At 39.6% G+C, this 19,461-nt stretch overlaps 3 protein-coding genes across 3 annotated transcripts; 2 read left to right on the forward strand and 1 right to left on the reverse strand.

The window, feature by feature from the left end:
* Positions 1-1,044: 1,044 nt before the first annotated feature.
* Positions 1,045-4,663, forward strand: snrpg (small nuclear ribonucleoprotein polypeptide G). The gene is made up of 4 exons (XM_005750600.2): positions 1,045-1,224; positions 1,398-1,420; positions 2,099-2,223; positions 4,393-4,663. The coding sequence occupies exons 1-4, from the start codon at positions 1,193-1,195 to the stop codon at positions 4,441-4,443; spliced, it is 231 nt and encodes a 76-aa protein (XP_005750657.1). The 5' UTR covers positions 1,045-1,192; the 3' UTR covers positions 4,444-4,663.
* Positions 4,664-7,294: 2,631 nt separating this feature from the next.
* Positions 7,295-11,158, forward strand: plpbp (pyridoxal phosphate binding protein). Its single transcript, XM_005750601.2, has 8 exons — positions 7,295-7,518; positions 8,117-8,224; positions 8,324-8,359; positions 8,440-8,515; positions 9,034-9,174; positions 9,255-9,397; positions 9,518-9,616; positions 9,989-11,158. The coding sequence occupies exons 1-8, from the start codon at positions 7,429-7,431 to the stop codon at positions 10,178-10,180; spliced, it is 885 nt and encodes a 294-aa protein (XP_005750658.1). The 5' UTR covers positions 7,295-7,428; the 3' UTR covers positions 10,181-11,158.
* Positions 11,159-11,230: 72 nt separating this feature from the next.
* Positions 11,231-19,147, reverse strand: tmed4 (transmembrane p24 trafficking protein 4). Its single transcript, XM_005750602.1, has 5 exons — positions 18,934-19,147; positions 17,201-17,301; positions 14,352-14,477; positions 12,787-12,933; positions 11,231-12,675 (listed from the first exon to the last, which is right to left on the reverse strand). The coding sequence occupies exons 1-5, from the start codon at positions 19,094-19,096 to the stop codon at positions 12,526-12,528; spliced, it is 687 nt and encodes a 228-aa protein (XP_005750659.1). The 5' UTR covers positions 19,097-19,147; the 3' UTR covers positions 11,231-12,525.
* Positions 19,148-19,461: the final 314 nt, after the last annotated feature.

Here is a 19,461-nt window from a genome sequence, read left to right on the forward strand (position 1 = left end):
GACTGCATGCCACAGCCATACAGCAGACTGATAGTAATTAATGGATGACAGTTGAAATTAGCAAGGGCAAATTGCAAAAATTATACCATAATTTGATTTTATTCAAAGTGGTTTAAAGTTATTTTATTTCTACTCAAATATATACATTTATTTTTGATGATTTTAGCTAGTTTCTAGGTTCAGATAATATAAATCATTATTAAAATAACAGGTCGCAGCTAAAAGCTCTTCCATTTATATTCTGAACATAGTCAACAGTATAACTAATGGCCATGAAGCTTACACATTACTCTTAAAGCAGGAACAGTAAAACAATGTTATAAAATGCAATAATGTACATTAGATTCATTATTAAAACAATAGTTACACTAATATGATTTTCCTCAAATTATTAAATGTATTTGTCAACAAATAATGGTTGTCATTGGGCCCACTTGGTCTTATAGCAAAACACCCCCCAAAAAACTGAACATACACTGGATTTTCCTCACCCAACCATAAATGGGGTTTACAAAGAATGGTCTAAAAAAGAGAAAACACCCAGTAAGTGAACAAAATTTCTCTGGGTGAAAATGCTTTGGCATAGTGCTTCGTCAGGCCAGACAGTAACAATAATTCAAATTACCACTGGTTACAACCAAGGTATGCAGAACAGCATCTCTGAATGCACAACACGGACAATGAAGCAGATGTGCTGCAGCACCATCAGAACTGAACGGGTGGCACTTCTGTGAGCTAAGAACAGGAAACTGACACTATGAATCAACCAGGCTCACTAAAAGTGGACATTACTGGGTTAGAAAAATGTTACCTGGTTTGATGAGTTTTGATCCCAGGCTGCAACATTTGGATGGCAGGGTCAGAATTTTGCCTAAACATCAAAGTATGAATCTATCCTGCCTTTTATCAACAGGAAAGGCTGTTTCTGGTGGTGATTTGAGGGATATACTGTGATAATTGCATTTAAATAAATGATTTGAATATTTCTTCCACTACTACCGGTATATGCATTCAAAGCTGGCCGGCTCTCCCTCCTCCTGTCCTCATGGCGGCGCTGTGAGGAAAACGCAGAAGGTCCACTATGAGAGTTCACCAATGAAGTTCCGGTTGTCGGCGCACGCTTTCCTTCCGCGGTTTCGTGAAACGAAAAGATTGCGAACGAGTGCTTCGGCGTCCAGAAAATACAGCTAAAATGAGTAAAGCACACCCACCCGAGCTGAAGAAGTAAGTCAATGATCTTTGATAAATAAACGCGCACTGGTTATTTTGTACCTGCTTCTTGTTTCCTGTATAGCAGATCTGGTACATTGTTTGTAATAGCCACACGCTAACATTAGCTAACATGCCTGTGAAGAAACTGTGACCATGTAACCGATGCTGATGGGTTTCTTTTCCAGGTTCATGGACAAGAAGCTGTCATGTGAGTATGACTCCAAGCACAGATTCAAATGCAGCCGGAATGTTAAAAGTGAATCTGTTCCTGTCTTTCGTTGTTTTTGAGCAACAGCATGAAATATCAAAGTAAAGTTATTGAATAATTTCAGTAATTACGTTTTCATCTGGTACACTTCACAAAGCCTTCTTCGATGACCTCTGCTCCCTGTTTGTTCAGGATCTCATAACAAAGAGCAGACATGTAGTGCGGGCAATACACATGGGGGGGGGGGGATTTATTTTAATACGCGCAGCGTGTTGTGTTGCTGGGAAGTACTGCTAGAAATGCGATGGTTAGGACAAATGTTGATATATTGTATAACTTGCACAGATCTTATAACCCCTACTGTCTTTCATTGACACTATACTATAATTGTGAGATGTCTTTATGGTCTTAAAAGTTGGAAAATAAGCTTGTTGTAACCCTCGGAATAATAAGTTCATTCCTCACACTGGGTAAGTCAAGTACCTTTCATAGATGTGGACTCAAAAGTTAGGTTATGTGATAGCATAAATATGGATGTCTTATTTTGCTGTATGTAAATATTCGTGGTAGTATGTGGACAATCTAAACTTTGACTTTAAAGATGGATCAGTCTCAGAAATAAATGAACTGAGCAGTTTGTAAAATTCCTCATAGTGATTTATTTTTTTCTCCTTTCAGTGAAGCTGAATGGAGGCAGACATGTGCAAGGCATCCTGCGGGGGTTCGACCCTTTTATGAACCTGGTGGTGGATGACTGTCTGGAGATGGGCCCTGGAGGACAGCAGAACACAATTGGCATGGTGGTCAGTACCTTTGTCTTTCTTAATTTTCTGTATTGTCACCAAAGGCCATTAACCCATTCCTTCTGTTCATTCTTTAGTTTGTGCAACCAACCAAAGAAAAGTTGTGCGCTTAAGATAAGCACAGCATTGTTATCTTCAAGCAGTCTGCTCTCCTCTTAACTACAGCTTGCTTATTTACGAGAGAGTTCTGGTTATAATGGTGTCAGACTTCATATTTGCCACGGTCTGAACATGCTGCAAAGCACTCCCATTAAGACCCCGATCTTTCTTGATAGCTTTAGCTGTAGTATATTAATAGGATTGCCAATATTCATTTGCACGTGAACCCTTTGCATTTTGGCACACTCTGTTTCAGCAGCAGTACAAATTGAAATCTGCATGATATCATCACAAAATAAAATAAATATTTTGTACCTGATTAAAGCCCTGTTTTTCCATCATGTTAGTAATTTCCATCCACCGTTTGCTCTTCCTGTCATATGGAGTGCAAAGAGACTTGGTGGAGTCATTTGTATACATTTTGGTTGCATATCATGTGCTACTAGTATTTCGTCCTTTGTAACCTGGTTGTACTTGACGATTTGGTTTTAGCTCAGCTGGTGGAACAAGTTTTAGGCCCTTATTTCACAGACATTTAGCATGTCCCCGATAACATTAACCATGACCTGAACAACGTCAGATTGTTATGCTGGTTTTATTCTTGAGTGGGAGTAGCATGAACGCAGTTCCGGCGCAATCACAGACTGCCTGCAGAGAGTGTTTGTTGTTGATGGAGTATCACAAATATGTATTACAACCTGTGCGTGGGCCACACTTGCATGTGCTGTCGTTGTTCCATCAGCCATCCTTGGAGAAGTATAAAGTTCTCAGTACAACGAGTTGATCAAATCACTTTTATTGTCACATCACATGTGCAGGTACATTGGTACAGTACATGTGAGTGAAATTCTTGTGTGCGAGCTTCACAAGCAACAGAGTTGTGCAAAATACAATAATGTAAACAAGCAAAATACAAGAATGGCTACATCTGAAACTAATAAATATATGTACAATATATAATAGTATATGCATTTCTGGATGTGTATACTAAATATTTTTCTACGTGCGTGTGTGTGTGTATACACATATTTTACAAATTAAATAGAGTAAACAATAAATAAAATATATAAAAATATACAGAGTTGAGACATGTGCAAAACAGTGGCATTAATGTACAGTATGGAGTGCATAATGTTGAAGTTCTAGTAGTGAAGGTGAGGTGTCTATGACGTGTTCAGCAGTCTGATGGCCTGGTGGAAGAAGCTGTCTCTCATTCTGCTGGTACGGGACCGGATGCTGCAGAACCTCCTTCCTGATGGAAGTAGTCTGAACAGTTTATGGCTGGGGGGACTGGAGGCCTTGATGATCCTCCCCGCTTTCCTCAGGCACCGCTTCCTGTAGATGTCTTGGAGGGAGTGAAGTGAAGTGAACAGTGTGTTCAAAAACAACGAAAAGTGTCCACTGCAGTCACTGTCTGTACTTTTCTTTTCATGTTTGTGTCATACCCTTTCCTGCCGAACTCCACAATCGCGCCCTCCCCGTTTCTGGCCCACTTGTCAACCTGTGAGCATTTGAACAACACATATGTCTTCCACATCCAGTGACATGCTGTTGGGACTGTTTGGTGGACTGCACGATAGCACACTTGTGGAATTGTGTTCACATACCATACATTATTAGTTATACCTGCATCTGCTGCTGTTTGCTCCAGGAAATCATTTTCATTCATTTCAAAACCATCCTAACTCTGTTTGAAGCAGGAATTATACCGTCAGCAAGTCCGCTAGGGTATACTCGGGTCCCACTGTTATAAATTTCATCATGAGATGGTTAGGGCAGTTTGTGCCTGCCTGCTTTTTGTGACTGTGTGGACTCTGTGTCTGTGGATGATTTACTTTACACTAAGTACACATTCTCCCCAGGCAGTGAACTACAAACAACAGGAATGAGTGCTCAGCTGTTCAGTATAATTTAGGCTTTAAAATGTCAAGAAAAGCTGTTTGCTTTACCTTCTATGAATAAGATACTAAATTCTGTTTAGATTTGGAAAGCTCAGTGCTTTATTTAAAACCTTTAGGACATTTGTCATGATGGTAGTGTGTTTACTCTGTGTGGTGTTGTTTCTCACAGGTCATCAGGGGAAACAGCATCATCATGCTGGAGGCCTTGGAGAGAGTATGAGAGCGGAGGAGGCACCTGAAGAAAATGATCCCTACATTTTTTTTTTTTTTGGGTTTTTTTTTTGTTTGTTTGTTTTTTACATTATTGTCCCTTTCTGGCTCCTCAGTAAGGAGACAAAGCATTTGTATTTGAATTGTGGGATGATAGATACAGTCTTTTTGTTTGGATTTTTGAAATGTGTGATCTTGTGAATAAATCAGTTTTCTTTGTAATTGGTTTTCTGCATTCAGTTTATATCACATTACCACAACACAACAAGTTATTGTTCTGTTACTGTCAACATGTTACTATAGCAACAGGCAGAGGAAGCTGCACACTAAATATGATGATAAGAGTCCAGCTGGACCGATATAAAATACTGTGGAACACCCTTATTTCTTCATATTCTCCCCGCTAAGAGACAGATTTTCTTAGAAATTTTAAGTGATTCTCTGGGCCTTCGGAAGCTAAAAGTTTTTCTTTGGAGATTGGCTGCTGCTGAGCTCATTTATACCTGCCTATTTTCAAAAGAAGGAGAAAACCAAATACATGTTGAATTTAGGTATGCACTTAGTCACTGCCTTTTACAAAAAAGTAATTTATTCCTGCTGCTTCAGAATCTACAAAGATAGCAGCCTGACAGATGTAAAAGAGTGGGGGGGTTCACCAATGATGTAATGCCCAAAGAGCTGTTAACTGAATATTTGAGCCAAGATTGTGTCAAGTGTGTGCTTAAAAATTTTTGGGAAAAACAAACAAGTGAAGGATTAAAGGAGTGGCAGGCCTAAAGCGCTACAGCAGCCAAACAGTATCTGAATGTCATGTCCTTAAGGAATAAAAGAAGAATGCAGCAGAGATCTGGCACAGGACCTTTACTGACCCATCTACTGTTCACCAAAGACTCGTCAGAAATGGTCTGAGTGGAAGAGTGGCTGTCAACAAGTCATCCTTAAGGAAGACAAACAGGCAGAAAAGGCTGAGGTATGAGTGTTCACATAATTTCCTTAGGGATTATTAAAGGATTCTGATTTGACATTAGAAGTGGCTTGAAAATCAGTGGCAACAGGCCATGTGAAGTGAGTGAAATTTGATCAGTCAGTCATGGTTTGGTGTCCCCAGAGCTCAGCCAACATTAGTGAAGCAGTGTGGGATCATGTTGACAGAGAATGGGACAAAAAGGTATGGGCTCAAAATGTGGTCATAAATATTTTGTACTTGTAAAAAAGATTTGTATGTGTAAAAAAGATTTGTGTGTGCGTAAAAAAGATTTGTGTGTGGACTTAGAAAAAAAACCCCTGCAAGTTACAAGTACGGATTTTTGACCCTATTTTTCTTCCTTTCATCTGATTGGTCAATGTCATGTCAATCACAAATGTAACAATCCAATCAGAGAACAGATGGGTTTGGCTGTCGAGGGGCGCTTTTTTTGAACTGCAGATCTTTGAAGGGAATAAATGCCCTTTTACATGCCAACCCAGCGTTTTCCTTCATCACCACGAAGGAAAACAGTCTGTGGTAGTCCGAGTTTGGTGATTTTTATGTCACAGGTCTACGTGTTTAATACAGGGACTTCCACAGCCTTTTCAACAGCGCTGCGGACCGCGGGGTGGGGGCGGGCAGTGTTTTGGAAATGACAGTCTTCATTACAAAGCTTTCTTCGTTATGAATTAGCATACATGTTTTTATTGAACATTTGAATAACTAGCAAAAAAAACAAACTCTTGTAGAGGACATAAAGTCAGAGATAGAAAAGACAAGGAGCAGGTGCATCTAGTACAGGTAGAGCTGCTGCAAAAACCCATAGAGCCCAGCAGCCACCGTAACAAATTCTGGATCCTTTGCTTTTAGTTAGCATTAGCAGCGTATCCTGCATCCGATGTGAAAGGACTTTTATGCTGCGCACTGTGACTCACAGCAATGGTCCTGGGTCAGCCCTGACTTTGTGTTAAACTAATCCTAAAGTAATAATGTTATTTCTAAAGTAATAATGTTATTTCTAACCACTGATATACCACCACCTTTTCCTTTCAACAGCTACTGAAAGTTTGGGGACCTAGCTGCTATCGGATACAAACGGTATCACCCTTCAAGGACCTGCAGTTCAAAAAAGCGCCCCTCCGACAGCCAAACCCATCTGTTCTCTGATTGGATTGTTACATTTGTGATTGACATGACATTGACCAATCAGATGAAGGGTAGAAAAATAGGGTCAAAAATCCGTACTTGTAACTTGCAGGGGTTTTTTTTCTAAGTCCACACACAAATCTTTTTTACACATACAAATCTTTTTTACGCACACACAAATTCTTTTTACACATACAAATCTTTTTTACGCACACACAAATCTTTTTTACAAGTACAAAATATTTATGACCACATTTTGAGCCCATAAAAAAGCAGCCAACATTGTCTTTAAGAGAACTACTAAAGACTACACAAATAAATGACTAAACCTGTCTTATCCTAATGCAATTCTTATATTTAGAAAAAGCAGTAAGTGATCACAAATATATAAAGTGTGTGTATTGTTTTAGATATGTTTTTAATGCAGGACATGACCGAAATAAAGGTTTTACTGCCAACAGGTTGTATCTACATACACAAAAACAGCAATGTCATTCCTTTTCAGTAGCATGTCTCCCAGACTGCAGCAGCCAACAAATGCCTCGGGATACTGTTGTCCTTTATATGTCAGCAGCACATAAAATCTGCATCTAGAAAAACCTGGTAAAGACAGTTTTGCTGACCTTATTCCTAAATATGACTTCAAAAAGTTTTTTTCTTCTGGCTTGAAGCCGGAGAGGAATTCTCACTCAGGTTTCAGTTCCGGTGCGTTTGAGTGCTGTGTGCATTTGTAATCATAATGCGCAAATGCTGACGGCGGGTCGACAGGGGGCGCACTCCGGACGACTGACTTCCCGTTCAGCTGGACTTTTATTTTGAAAGCCGAGTGTCGTCAGTGCGGACGCGTTTCTTTACGTTCTGTGTCATAGCTGTTTTAACGGAATGTGGAAAGTAGCGATGTCGGAGGAAGTTGCCAAGGCTTTGCAGTCGGTAGTGGAACGGGTGAACCAGGCGGCGGCCCGGCGGCCTAAGGTAACTGCAGGCCGGGATGCTCCTCTCGGTAGCGCCTCTGCCTTCGCTCCTCTCTTGGGGCTCTGAGAAAAACGTGCTGCGGCAGCACGAATCGTTATGTAAGGCTGCCAAACACTTCAACCTTTGAATGGGAGACAGTCGGGCTTGCGGCAGCACTTTCATAACACCCCATGTATGCAGCGTGACAGTGCGTGCGGGGAGCATGGTACACGCACTCTGGCTGTGTTTGCGTGTTAGTGGGTACAGATGATGTCCGTCAGTTACTCATTCCATTATTGTGTGACTGTTGCTCTATGGGAAACGTCCACGAGTGTAGATGTCCTTTTCAACAAGTGCCACTCCATTCAAATAGAATCAAGGTTGATGTAGGTCACAGCTGTGGGAACATGCTGTGAGCTGGTTTATCTAAATGATGAGGAGCAGCTGAACGATCTGTAGCAGGATGTGGATGCAGCCGGAAGCATCGTTGTTTTGGATGATGCTGACAGGGTTGACTCACTCCTCTGCAAAAGACCTCTGCTTGCATGCTGCATCACACGCTCCTCTGCTCATGCTCACTGATACGGATGAAAAATGAGCTTTTGTTGTCCTTCCTCAGACACTACCAGCTGTACCACCCCGCCTTGTAGCTGTCAGCAAGACAAAACCCCCAGAGATGGTTGTGGAGGCCTACAAGCAAGGGCAGCGGAACTTTGGGGAAAATTATGTGAGTGTGCAACACTGCCAGCGTCTCTGAATGACCTGTGAGGAGAATGAAGGTGGACAGTAATACAGATGATTGACGTTGCCCTTCATTTCTCCCTAGGTTAATGAACTTGTTGACAAAGCTTCAGATCCTCTGGTAGGTTCACATATTTTAGAAGATTGGATTGCTCCTCCCCCACCGCAGACCTTGACCTTGTTTCTTTTCCCTTCATCCAGATTTTAGAATTGTGTCCAGAAATCAAGTGGCATTTTATCGGCCATCTACAGAAGAATAATGTCAACAAACTTTTGGGTGAGTGACCATCAGCTCTCTCGTAGAGGTCACAGACCTGTGAAATGCTCTCTCAGAGTGCTTTGTGGTTATTCTAAGGTTTTATGTAAACCTAAAAAAAAACCCTAAAAACATCTTTTCGTTAGGTCTGAAAATTGGGTAGATAGAACCTCAGATGAACAACAACAGGTCATATTACACTGTGTCATTATATGTTTTAACAAAACAGTGTTTGAAAAAAGTACACTCTTACTGCTACCATAGTAATTAAAGAGAGAACAGTCAGGTACTTCTAATCGTTACAAGCGCGTCTATAAAGGCAGACTTTTGTCAGCGTGATCATTTGGACCATTCGGGTGTGTGTGTGTTAACAAAGGGAACACAATCAGCAGTGATCTTTGAGAAGCAGTGTGGGAAGGGCCATGACGCTTGTTGGGTGTACTTTCTCTTTACCATGACTGTACCAAATTAAAGCTATTTCTAAATAAATAAGTAAATACATACAACAGCATGATGCCCTTTCATCCTCATTTTTGCAGGAGTGCAGAATCTCTTCCTTGTGGAGACAATCGACTCTGCAAAACTGGCTGACAGGGTCAACAGCTCGTGGCAGCGCATCAGAGGAGCCAGCACACAGAGGTTAAAGGTCATGGTTCAGGTCAACACCAGTGGAGAACAGAGTGAGTGCTTCTTGGGTGTGACGATCTGATCACCAACACTGCTGCTGTTACGTGAACAATGCGTCAAATGTTTGTCTTAGGCAAACATGGCTTGCCACCAGAGGACACGGTCAACACGGTGAAGCACATAGTGACACAGTGTCCCGCCCTGCACTTCTTAGGACTCATGACCATTGGGCGCTACGGCTATGACCTCACTCTGGGGCCCAACCCAGACTTCCAGGTACGAAACAATTACAGAACGGCTACATTTACCTGTGGTCATTTTTGTGTGCACCAAGAAAAATGAAAAACACTATTAATATTAGTGTCAGTCTGTAATCCTAACAATACACCTGCACAGATGCTGCTGAGTCGGAGACAGGAGGTGTGTGACAGTCTGAAGCTGCCTACAGAGGATGTAGAGCTGAGTATGGGTATGTCCACCGATTTTGAACATGCGGTGAGTGTCACTCCTGTATGGAAGCTGGTAACAGCAATTTAAAAAAAACTTTGTGTCCAAATTCTGAAATCAAATTTCTTTTGATTGACTTTGATTAAAGTCAATGATCCTCTGTAGGTCATGAATGTCTGTGTCAAACCCCAAATCAGCACATACATTGCATTTCCTAAAAGTTGAACTTTGAAAAAAATGTCAACATTGTACCGGCACTGCAGAAAAGATCAGTGGAGTCATCATGAAAATCTGACTGTCTGCACAAACATTTGTCCTTGGAGACTCCTCAGCATTGTTGCTGATATTTGATTTGAATCTGCACATCCTATTTTCCTCCTTTTTAACTGTTGTTTTTGTTTTCTTTGCTTCCATATAAAGATTGAGGTGGGTTCCACCAATGTGCGAGTGGGTAGCATCATATTCGGCAACAGGGAGTATCCCAACAGTGCACTGAACACTCCTAATCCCAGTCCTGGTCCCAGTCCAGTTCCCAGTCCTGAGAAAACATCTAAGATGGTGTCAGAAGATGCCGCCAAGAAGATGCAGCACCTCACCGTGTCTGAACGCTAAGAAAGAGCCTCTCCTTCTTTGAAACACCTTTAATTAAAAAAGCAAAACAAAAGAGCTCTGCTCTTCACATGCAGAACGAACAGAGCGGTGAAGCAGATCTTTTCCACACAGCCTTGTGGAGCTAGGATTGAGGAATCCTGCATTAATTGTAAATTGTATTTGCCTAATCCTAACTTTTTGTGTGCCCTTGTTGCAGTTTAAGCATTAAAGTGGCATTTGGCACAGAGCTAGAAAACCTTTTTAACGTTGTTTAACAAGTGTTATTAACGTTTAGTGCCCTGACTTGCTCCTCATGGAAAACCTTTTAGTCAAGATAACTGGATACAAGACAAACTACTGAAAACACGACGACTTCAGTGTTTTTGCGTGAGGTTTCTTTGGATTCTTGTGCTGGTGTGTGATATTTTCTACTTTTCCACTCAAACACAGGACGGTGCTGAAATGTGTCTCCCACAGATCAGGACCTCCACACAGCACAGTGTACCACTCTTGTTGAACATATGAAACAAAGACCTGATTTAACAAATAAATCATTTATCCCTTTATAATGACACATTGTATTGTGTGTTTGATATTGTTCTGTTTGGTGTGCCAAAGGTGACAAAACTCTATTCTTGATATTAATAAACCTGAGCGTAAACCGAGGAAGTGTTTCTGTGTAGCAGTCTCGTGTCCGTGCTGTGGTGCTTTGGAGGTGAGTGTGAGGGTTAACCTATGCAAAGTGGTGATTTTGTTTCATCGTCCAACTAGGTTTTCACACTGCAGCTCTGATGGTGTAGCAGTGGTTTATTTACCGGTATCACAAGATCTGTGTGTGTCTTGCTTTTTTTTTTTCTGTCAACATGGGGAGAAAAAAGGTCAGTTTGTGATTTAATGTGTGGTTACTGTCCTACCGAGGCATTTCAGCATTGTTTGGTTTGGAATCTGGCTCACAGGGAAGCCGAAGCCAAGCAATAAATTTTATTGTTGAAACGATGATCCATTTGCTGTGTATTTCTTCTCCTTAGGACAAAGTGGCGCAAATAACAACAAAAAAAAGTTCAGCCAAAGTTTTTTTTAATTATTTTTTTATTAAGCATGTGAAACAGGCACCCAGACCACAGTAAAAAACAGAATATTTCCAGAGTGGCAATTTAACATTTCTGAAAAGGCTTTAGTGCATATGATATCTATGGATCTGAAATTGGATCTAAACTCTGCATTTAAGAAATGATCAGAAATCTTAAAATGCTGTCCTGCTAATGTTTGACAGTCAACTTGGCTCTAGCCCAGCGCAAAAAAAAAAAAGTCACAACTGTTCAATAAATAAGTTTTGTTGAAACACAATCTAGTGTCAGGAATGATAAGTGTAGAGGCTCTTGTAGTATTAAATCCTTGTAAAAGGCATTAGAAAAGGGCAGCCAGTATCTATACACACATTCCTGTTGTTAATATCATAAACTGGCTCTACAGGATAGATCTGGTATACTACAAACAATACATTGTCTGTAGAAAGATGGATGGTAACACTTTAACATTTCATTTCACACAAACAAGCAGCATATAAAAGGTTTATAATATAACTGTAAGCCTATCTCGACGAGTGGTTTAATATTGGTATAGCTTCTGTAAAGCACCTGAAACAATATCAAAGCTGTAGCTCTAAAATATTCAATAGTTTAAATAAATATTAATATTATATATAGCTAAATATAGCTATAGAAACTCACAATGCATTGAATAAATCAACCTAATGTATATCACAGAATCATGATGTCATTGCTATTGTGGGCAAAGTATCGTGAGTTAGTCTTTGAATACCTGTATGTGCGTATTTAACACAGTTCTGGAATAATTATAAACTATTTATTATGCTGCTTATAAAAACTAACTGGGACTCAAGCACTGAAATGGGCGCAAAAGGAACCAAAGGCATTATAGTATATGCAGAAATGTATGTACCTGATGAGTACAGCTGAAATCCTATGGTTAAAAGTTACAAAACCTGTGTGAAACTATGTATAACACTAACAATGACCAAAATTAAATACTTATAACAACTTCAGCATTCTCATTTTTCTTCATATACAATCACAAAAATGCTTTTTCCTGCACTTTAAGATAGAAAAGTGACACGTCCAGTGTTGTCAGGATTACACAACAAACCGTTTTGAGTTACTGTGGAAAAACTAAAAGGAAAGGAAAAAGCCACATTACCCGGGACACAAAATTGTATCTGCAGATTTGCGCGTACCATTTATGGCTAATATTAGGACCAAGTGTCTCCTCCTACACCTTTTTATTTGGGTGAGCAAAGTCTGTCTGCTCGTGTCATTTCACACTCACTGATTCTGTTCACACTCACGTTACACCAGTTTCTTGGCCTCAAAGAAGCTCTTCAAATGCTTCATCTGCCAAATACCAGTGACGATGAGGATGACCGTCTGAGCAATGGACCACCAGAGAACACGCTGGTTGGTGCTCTCACTCGTCATGCGAAAGCGCTCCTCACGATACTGCAGAAGAAAACCAGCACATTCAAGTCACTGCAGTGGCTTCAACTCCAATACTTTTGACATAAAACAGAACTGTTTTGGGTTTTTTTGTTTTTTGTTTTTTTAACTCACCCTCTGGTAGTTTTGCTCCTTCTGGATCTGTTCGACTTGGTCCAGCAGCTGTCGGACTCGTAGCTGCAGCTCGGTGAGTTTGTCCTTAGCTGCAATTTCAGGATAGTTGTTGGTATGTTCTCCCACTTGAATGTCCAGATGCACTCTCTACAGTAACAGACACTTCAGATTTACATGCTTTTCAGTCAACTTCAGATCAAGAACTTCCTTAGAATAAGCTAAATTGATGTACTAACTAAAACCTTAAGTTTTATTTGGGAAATGGTGACTACAGCTGCACACTGTCCTTATGAAATAATTTTTTTTAGACCTTAAAATTTCACTCCTGTCTGGAAGCAAAAACTAGCAGGTTCTCCTTCCACAGAAGAACGGTGACATCAGTGGGATTCTTTGGTGCTAATGTATCCTTGATTATGATGTTTTCACTCAAAGCATAGTTGAAATGCTAGCACCAAGGTCCCAAGAATATTGAACTGTACTGGTTTAAGAACCTCAGCTAATCTGGTGGAAAAACCTTCCAAGAGGCTCGAACAAAAGGATCAGAATGGGCTTAGGTCATTTCCAGCATAGCTCAACACACCCATATTTATTGGTGTTATTTTACAGCACATACATTATGTTCTCTGGATACTGGCATATTGTTTGCTACTTCAGTCTGAGGTGAAGTGCAGACTAGTGCCAGACCAGACAGAAAGTTAAGAGGCTTTTTTTTATATATAAAGATTAAAACAAACAAACAATATCAGTGAAAACTATTTTTAGGCTCACTGATGTGCCCAAAAAAATATATTAACATAAGTCTAAGATGTATGATAATAAATAGGTAATGCAAAAATACAAAAAGAGACAATACTTTTAATTTATCTAAGGTAGCACTGTGCTTCTAGTGACTTGACTCTACATTTACGCTGCTGATCAAACAGCATTAAGGTAGGCTGCCACTGTTGTTGTTGTTTCATTGCGTCTAGGGTTAACTCACCTTCAATCTCAGACTTTCTGAGAAATTTAAGTTTTTAGACACAAGTATATGTGTTATCTAACACTGTTGTGAAGGTCAAATACTTCAAAAAGGGTGACAGAGTTTTCATTTAAGAAATCTGGTCAACTTTGTATTACAAGGATTATTTATCAGTTATAAACTTACCCTTATGTAGCTAGGGTTTTACCATTACCTTAAGACCTAATTCATCAACAAATTTTTTTAAATCACTTAATTTAATAATTTAAATGTAATTATCTGCGGGTATTCAGCTCATTTTTTAGCTACTTTTAGCTAGCAATTTCAAACTTACCAACTGAAATTGCTCAAATATAAACAATCTCTACCCATTATAACCATTTATACACTAAACTTGACTAAGATCACACTTTTTGATTCTTTTTCTTTTTTAATGATTTATCAACTACTTTTAGGTCGTTTATTTTTTAAACTACTCATTTAATGTACAGTTTAAACATTTATACACTGCTTAACATTACTCAGTTATTGTTAAACAAATGCTAATTATTTTTAATGGAAAGCAGTCTGGCAGTTCAAAAAGTCAGACGTACACTTCTGCACATACCAGTTTTCCACCTGCAAACAGAGCCATCTTGGTAGAGTTTGAATGCAAACAGATCTGATGCTCTCCAGGTGTATGGGAAGTAAATGTGAACCGTCCATCCGATCCATACTGACGCGAAAGGATGATCTGGGGAATGTGTAAGCAGCAAATGCTTAGATTTAACTTATATGTTCCATGTGCAGGTGTGTATTAGAAAACTATGGAGCTACATTGGTATCAAAAGGGTTGCAAAAGTGTATGTTATAACCAAGAAGGGTAAACTAAGATTTACAAATGTGTGTTCGTACTCACAACTGCAGGCTCCAATCCATACAGGTGTACAAAACTTTTTGAATGAAGGTAAAACTCTTTTGCAAATGCAAATATCCAAACCTGAATAAATACTCATCATTTATGCACATTTTTAAGTTCAGCTACATAAATTTTATGATTTTTGCTTTCAAAAGGCTTCCTCCACAGATCAATTCAGAGATGCACAGAGGGGTTTGGGACTCTTTTCACAGTGTCAGCTTAGAACAGATCCACAAACGTAAGCAGCGTTCAAGTCCTGTTAAAAAACTGGAAGATCTGGCAATCTTGTGGATTTCTGCATTACTTCAAACAACACAGACATTTTTGTTTTCTAAATACACAAAAAAAAAAAAAAACCTGTCACCCTTCACTTACAGATCCTATACAGTAATATACAGTGGGGCAAAAAAGTATTTAGTCAGCCACCGATTGTGCAAGTTCCCCCACTTAAAATGATGACAGAGGTCAGTAATTTGCACCAGAGGTACACTTCAACTGTGAGAGACAGAATGTGAAAAAAAAAAAATCCATGAATCCACATGGTAGGATTTGTAAAGAATTTATTCGTAAATTAGGGTGGAAAATAAGTATTTGGTCACCTCAAACAAGGAAAATCTCTGGCTCTCACAGACCTGTAACGTCTTCTGTAAGAAGCTTTTCTGTCCCCCACTCATTACCTGTATGAATGGCACCTGTTTGAACTCATCATCTGTATAAAAGACACCTGTCCACAGCCGCAAACAGTCAGACTCCAAACTCCGCCATGGCCAAGACCAAAGAGCTTTCGAAGGACACCAGGAAAAGTATTGTAGACCTGCACCAGACTGGGAAGAGTGAATCTACAATAGGCAAGCAGCTTGGTGTGAAAAAATCAACTGTGGGAGCAATCATCAGAAAATGGAAGACATACAAGACCACTGATAATCTCCCTCGATCTGGGGCTCCACACAAGATCTCATCCCGTGGGGTCAAAATGATCATGAGAACGGTGAGCAAAGATCCCAGAACCACACGGGGGGACCTGGTGAATGACCTGCAGAGAGTTGGGACCAAAGTAACAAAGGTCACCATCAGTAACACACTACAACGGCAGGGAATCAAATCCCGCAGTGCCAGACGTGTTCCGCTGCTGAAGACAGTGCATGTCCAGGCCCGTCTGAAGTTTGCCAGAGAGCACATGGATGATACAGCAGAGGATTGGGAGAATGTCATGTGGTCAGATGAAACCAAAGTAGAACTTTTTGGTATAAACTCAACTCGTCGTGTTTGGAGGAAGAAGAATACTGAGTTGCATCCCAAGAACACCATACCTACTGTGAAGCATGGGGGTGGAAACATCATGCTATGGGGCTGTTTTTCTGCCAAGGAGACAGGACGACTGATCCGTGTTAAGGACAGAATAAATGGGGCCATGTATCGTGAGATTTTGAGCCAAAACCTCCTTCCATCAGTGAGAACTTTGAAGATGAAACGAGGCTGGGTCTTCCAACATGACAATGATCCAAAACACACCGCCCGGGCAACAAAGGAGTGGCTCCGTAAGAAGCATTTGAAAGTCCTGGAGTGGCCTAGCCAGTCTCCAGACCTCAACCCCATAGAAAATCTGTGGCGGGAGTTGAAAGTCAGTGTTGCTCGGCGACAGCCCCAAAACATCACTGCTCTCGAGAAGATCTGCATGGGGGAATGGGCCAAAATACCAACTACTGTGTGTGCAAACCTGGTAAAGACCTATAGTAAACGTTTGACCTCTGTTATTGCCAACAAAGGTTATGTTACAAAGTATTGAGTTGTATTTTTGTTATTGTCCAAATACTTATTTTCCACCCTGATTTACGAATAAATTCTTTACAAATCCTACCATGTGGATTCATGGATTTTTTTTTTCACATTCTGTCTCTCACAGTTGAAGTGTACCTCTGGTGCAAATTACTGACCTCTGTCATCATTTTAGGTGGGGGAACTTGCACAATCGGTGGCTGACTAAATACTTTTTTGCCCCACTGTATGAAGGTTAATATATGGTTCAAATATGCTGCTGCTTCCTGGTGGATGCTCTTCCGCTACAAAAACAGCCAATCAGTATGCCTCTGCGGATTGGAGAACAGCACGATAAGCCATCCCTCTGGCTCATCCTCTTAAGTTAGTACAAGATAACTATTCTGCTGTATAATCGAAATATAGATATAATTCAGGTAATGTGGGATAACTACATCTGAGTCACCTTACCAGTCTCAGAACACAGCACAATAGCATTCATCTTAGCTTAATGACTAACAAACATATGTAAGATTTATGAAAGCAAAAATGATCAATTTAGATAGCTGAACTTAAAAATCTGTGTGTCAATGATTAGCATTTATTCACGTTTTCATATGTGTATTTTGTAAAATTGTCTTTTGTTTTTCAAATTGCTTTGGATTTAGATTTGAGCACACATTTTTGACTACTCCAAAATACAAATTGTACCATTTTGCAAATCTTAGTTTACACTTGTGGAACATAGAGCATTCATTTGAGAATAATTTCACTCCATGGAAAATTACCTCTCATGTGTTTACCTTTGTGTCTGGATCCTTGATCTCAACATGCATCCCAAGACCAGGGGTGGATGGAAGGAAGGAGCCGGTTTGTTTGTCCCACAATTGAGTCCTGTACTTTCCTTTTAAATAAAAAAAAAAAAAAAAAGCAAACATACCATCAATGGATCATGTAATCATTCACTTCTGCACTGCTAACACAGCCAGTAAAGTGTGTTTATATTAAACATACTGTTGAAAATACTATCATAACACTGAACAAGGGTATTTACACAAGATGTACAGGGTCAGGACATAAAAACACATTGAATGGTAAAGCATAAAAAGCAAAATGTAAGTAAGTAAACACAGTTTATTTTTCTTTTTTTTATTTCAAATATTTGATGCATTAAAGTGTAAATGTACAACAGTTCTCAGTGGATCTGTAGTTTTAACAGCCTTTAACATTTATGCATGTTTGGGTATAAAGGCAGATTTCACTTTTAGAAATGCTGGAATTCAGTTTTCTGACGTTCTAAAAAGCATTCATGAAAATAGCGGAGTCAGCTTAAGATCTTAAAAATGCAAGTGGAACAATCTCTACATCCTGACAATATGCATATTTCTGTTCATGTCAGGCAAAAAATTGTTTTTAAACACAAAATTCACAAGCTAGTAAATGTATCTGTGTACAGAGGCCTAAATTGGAGTTTCTAAACTCAAAACACCACTGCTGCAGTTAGTAAAATCACTGCTGGCAGAGTGTTGAGAGCAAGACCAAAAATATTAAACTGTAAGGGCCAAAACACTCAGTAGAGTTAACGGAGTGTAGCATTATAGAGTCACCTTTTTTTTCTTTTTGGTTTTTTTTACACCTAATTAAAGCAGCATTAAAAAAAAACCAACTCATTTCTGAGATCAATTTAAGAATGTTTTAGTATTCTGAGGGCAGCTGAACCCTTACACACATCCTAAAAATGCATAAATACATAAAATGCAAAGATGTGACACATATAAAAGCCCTGTAAGGTAAGTACAATTTTGTGGATACTGTTCCTAAAATTGGTTTAAAAAAAATACTGTCATATATTAGGTGCATCACCATCATTCTGTTCAGATTTCTAGTAATATGAATATTGTTACCCAATGTGAAAAAGAAATTGAGTTTCGACAATTTTTAAATAAAAAAGTCTTGGTGAAAGCGTGTCATTTAAATCTATTACACCATAAAACTACAGTAAAGATCCATATGCTTAAAATGTACCGAATCAAGTGTACTGTGAAGGTTACTTGCCACAAATAGATCTGCGGGGAGCAGTGCCAATGCATTCATCCGAGTGAAGGTAAAGCTAAACCTTCTAGATGTGGACAAATTATGAATTCAAGGCTGGCACAAATATTTACAATACTATTTCGGCAATACTTGACACTAATATGGGTTGTTTATATATATATTTATACGTATGTTAACCCGTCCAGTTTTACCACGTACAACTCCAACTATGCTAGCTTCAGGTGTAAAATACTGTTTAGCTAACTAAGATTAGAAACTCACTTTAACATATTTTTTAAGTATAAAGAGACAAACCGATTGCCTCTTTAGTAGGCCAAAACTTGACAGTTTGCTGCTTAAACACTTTTAACCGGTGTGAACACCGTGAAGAAGTCTTCGTGTGGTCCCCGTTGTCATTTCCAACGCAGCATCTCTGCTGCAGCCAGCTGTTAGCGTGTACTGTTAGTTAGCTAGGTTATGCTAACAATCGAATAGTCCTTACCAATAACCATGGTCTCATCCGGAATTTCTTCAATGAAACATTTTTTCTCCGTCTCCCCTATGTGAAAATAAAGGCTGTCACTTGGATAAATCCAAGCTAGTAATAAAATAACTCCAGCAGCCGGGAAAGACAGCATCTTGTGGCCTCTTTCACTTGGGCGCATCAGCACAGGAAGTTGTAAAGCCGCTGCGGCTACCTGACGTTTCTCTCTCGGTGAAAAAAGGAAGGGGATTTCCTAGTGTAAGGAGGTGCCCTGAGTTTAACCTCTCAGGCACGACTTTCTTCCACGCTCGTCCACGATTCACCCCGTGAATAAGTTTTATATTTTAGTGCACAGACCTTTTAAATAAATTCAATAAATAGATCTAAAAATCCTAATCCTTAATCCTAACAGAAACCCACTGTATTATGAAAAAGAAAAACATATTAGTAGTGACCGAAGCCTCATCTTACCAGTCACTTTGTGGAGCATTGGACTGCCACTACCTCATAAGACTTTGTGTTACACTATCTCATACCGTACATTAC

Source organism: Pundamilia nyererei, unplaced genomic scaffold (genome assembly GCF_000239375.1).
Source record: "Pundamilia nyererei isolate P.nyererei 1_Seehausen unplaced genomic scaffold, PunNye1.0 scaffold00279, whole genome shotgun sequence".
NCBI classification, from domain to species: Eukaryota; Metazoa; Chordata; class Actinopteri; order Cichliformes; family Cichlidae; genus Pundamilia; species Pundamilia nyererei.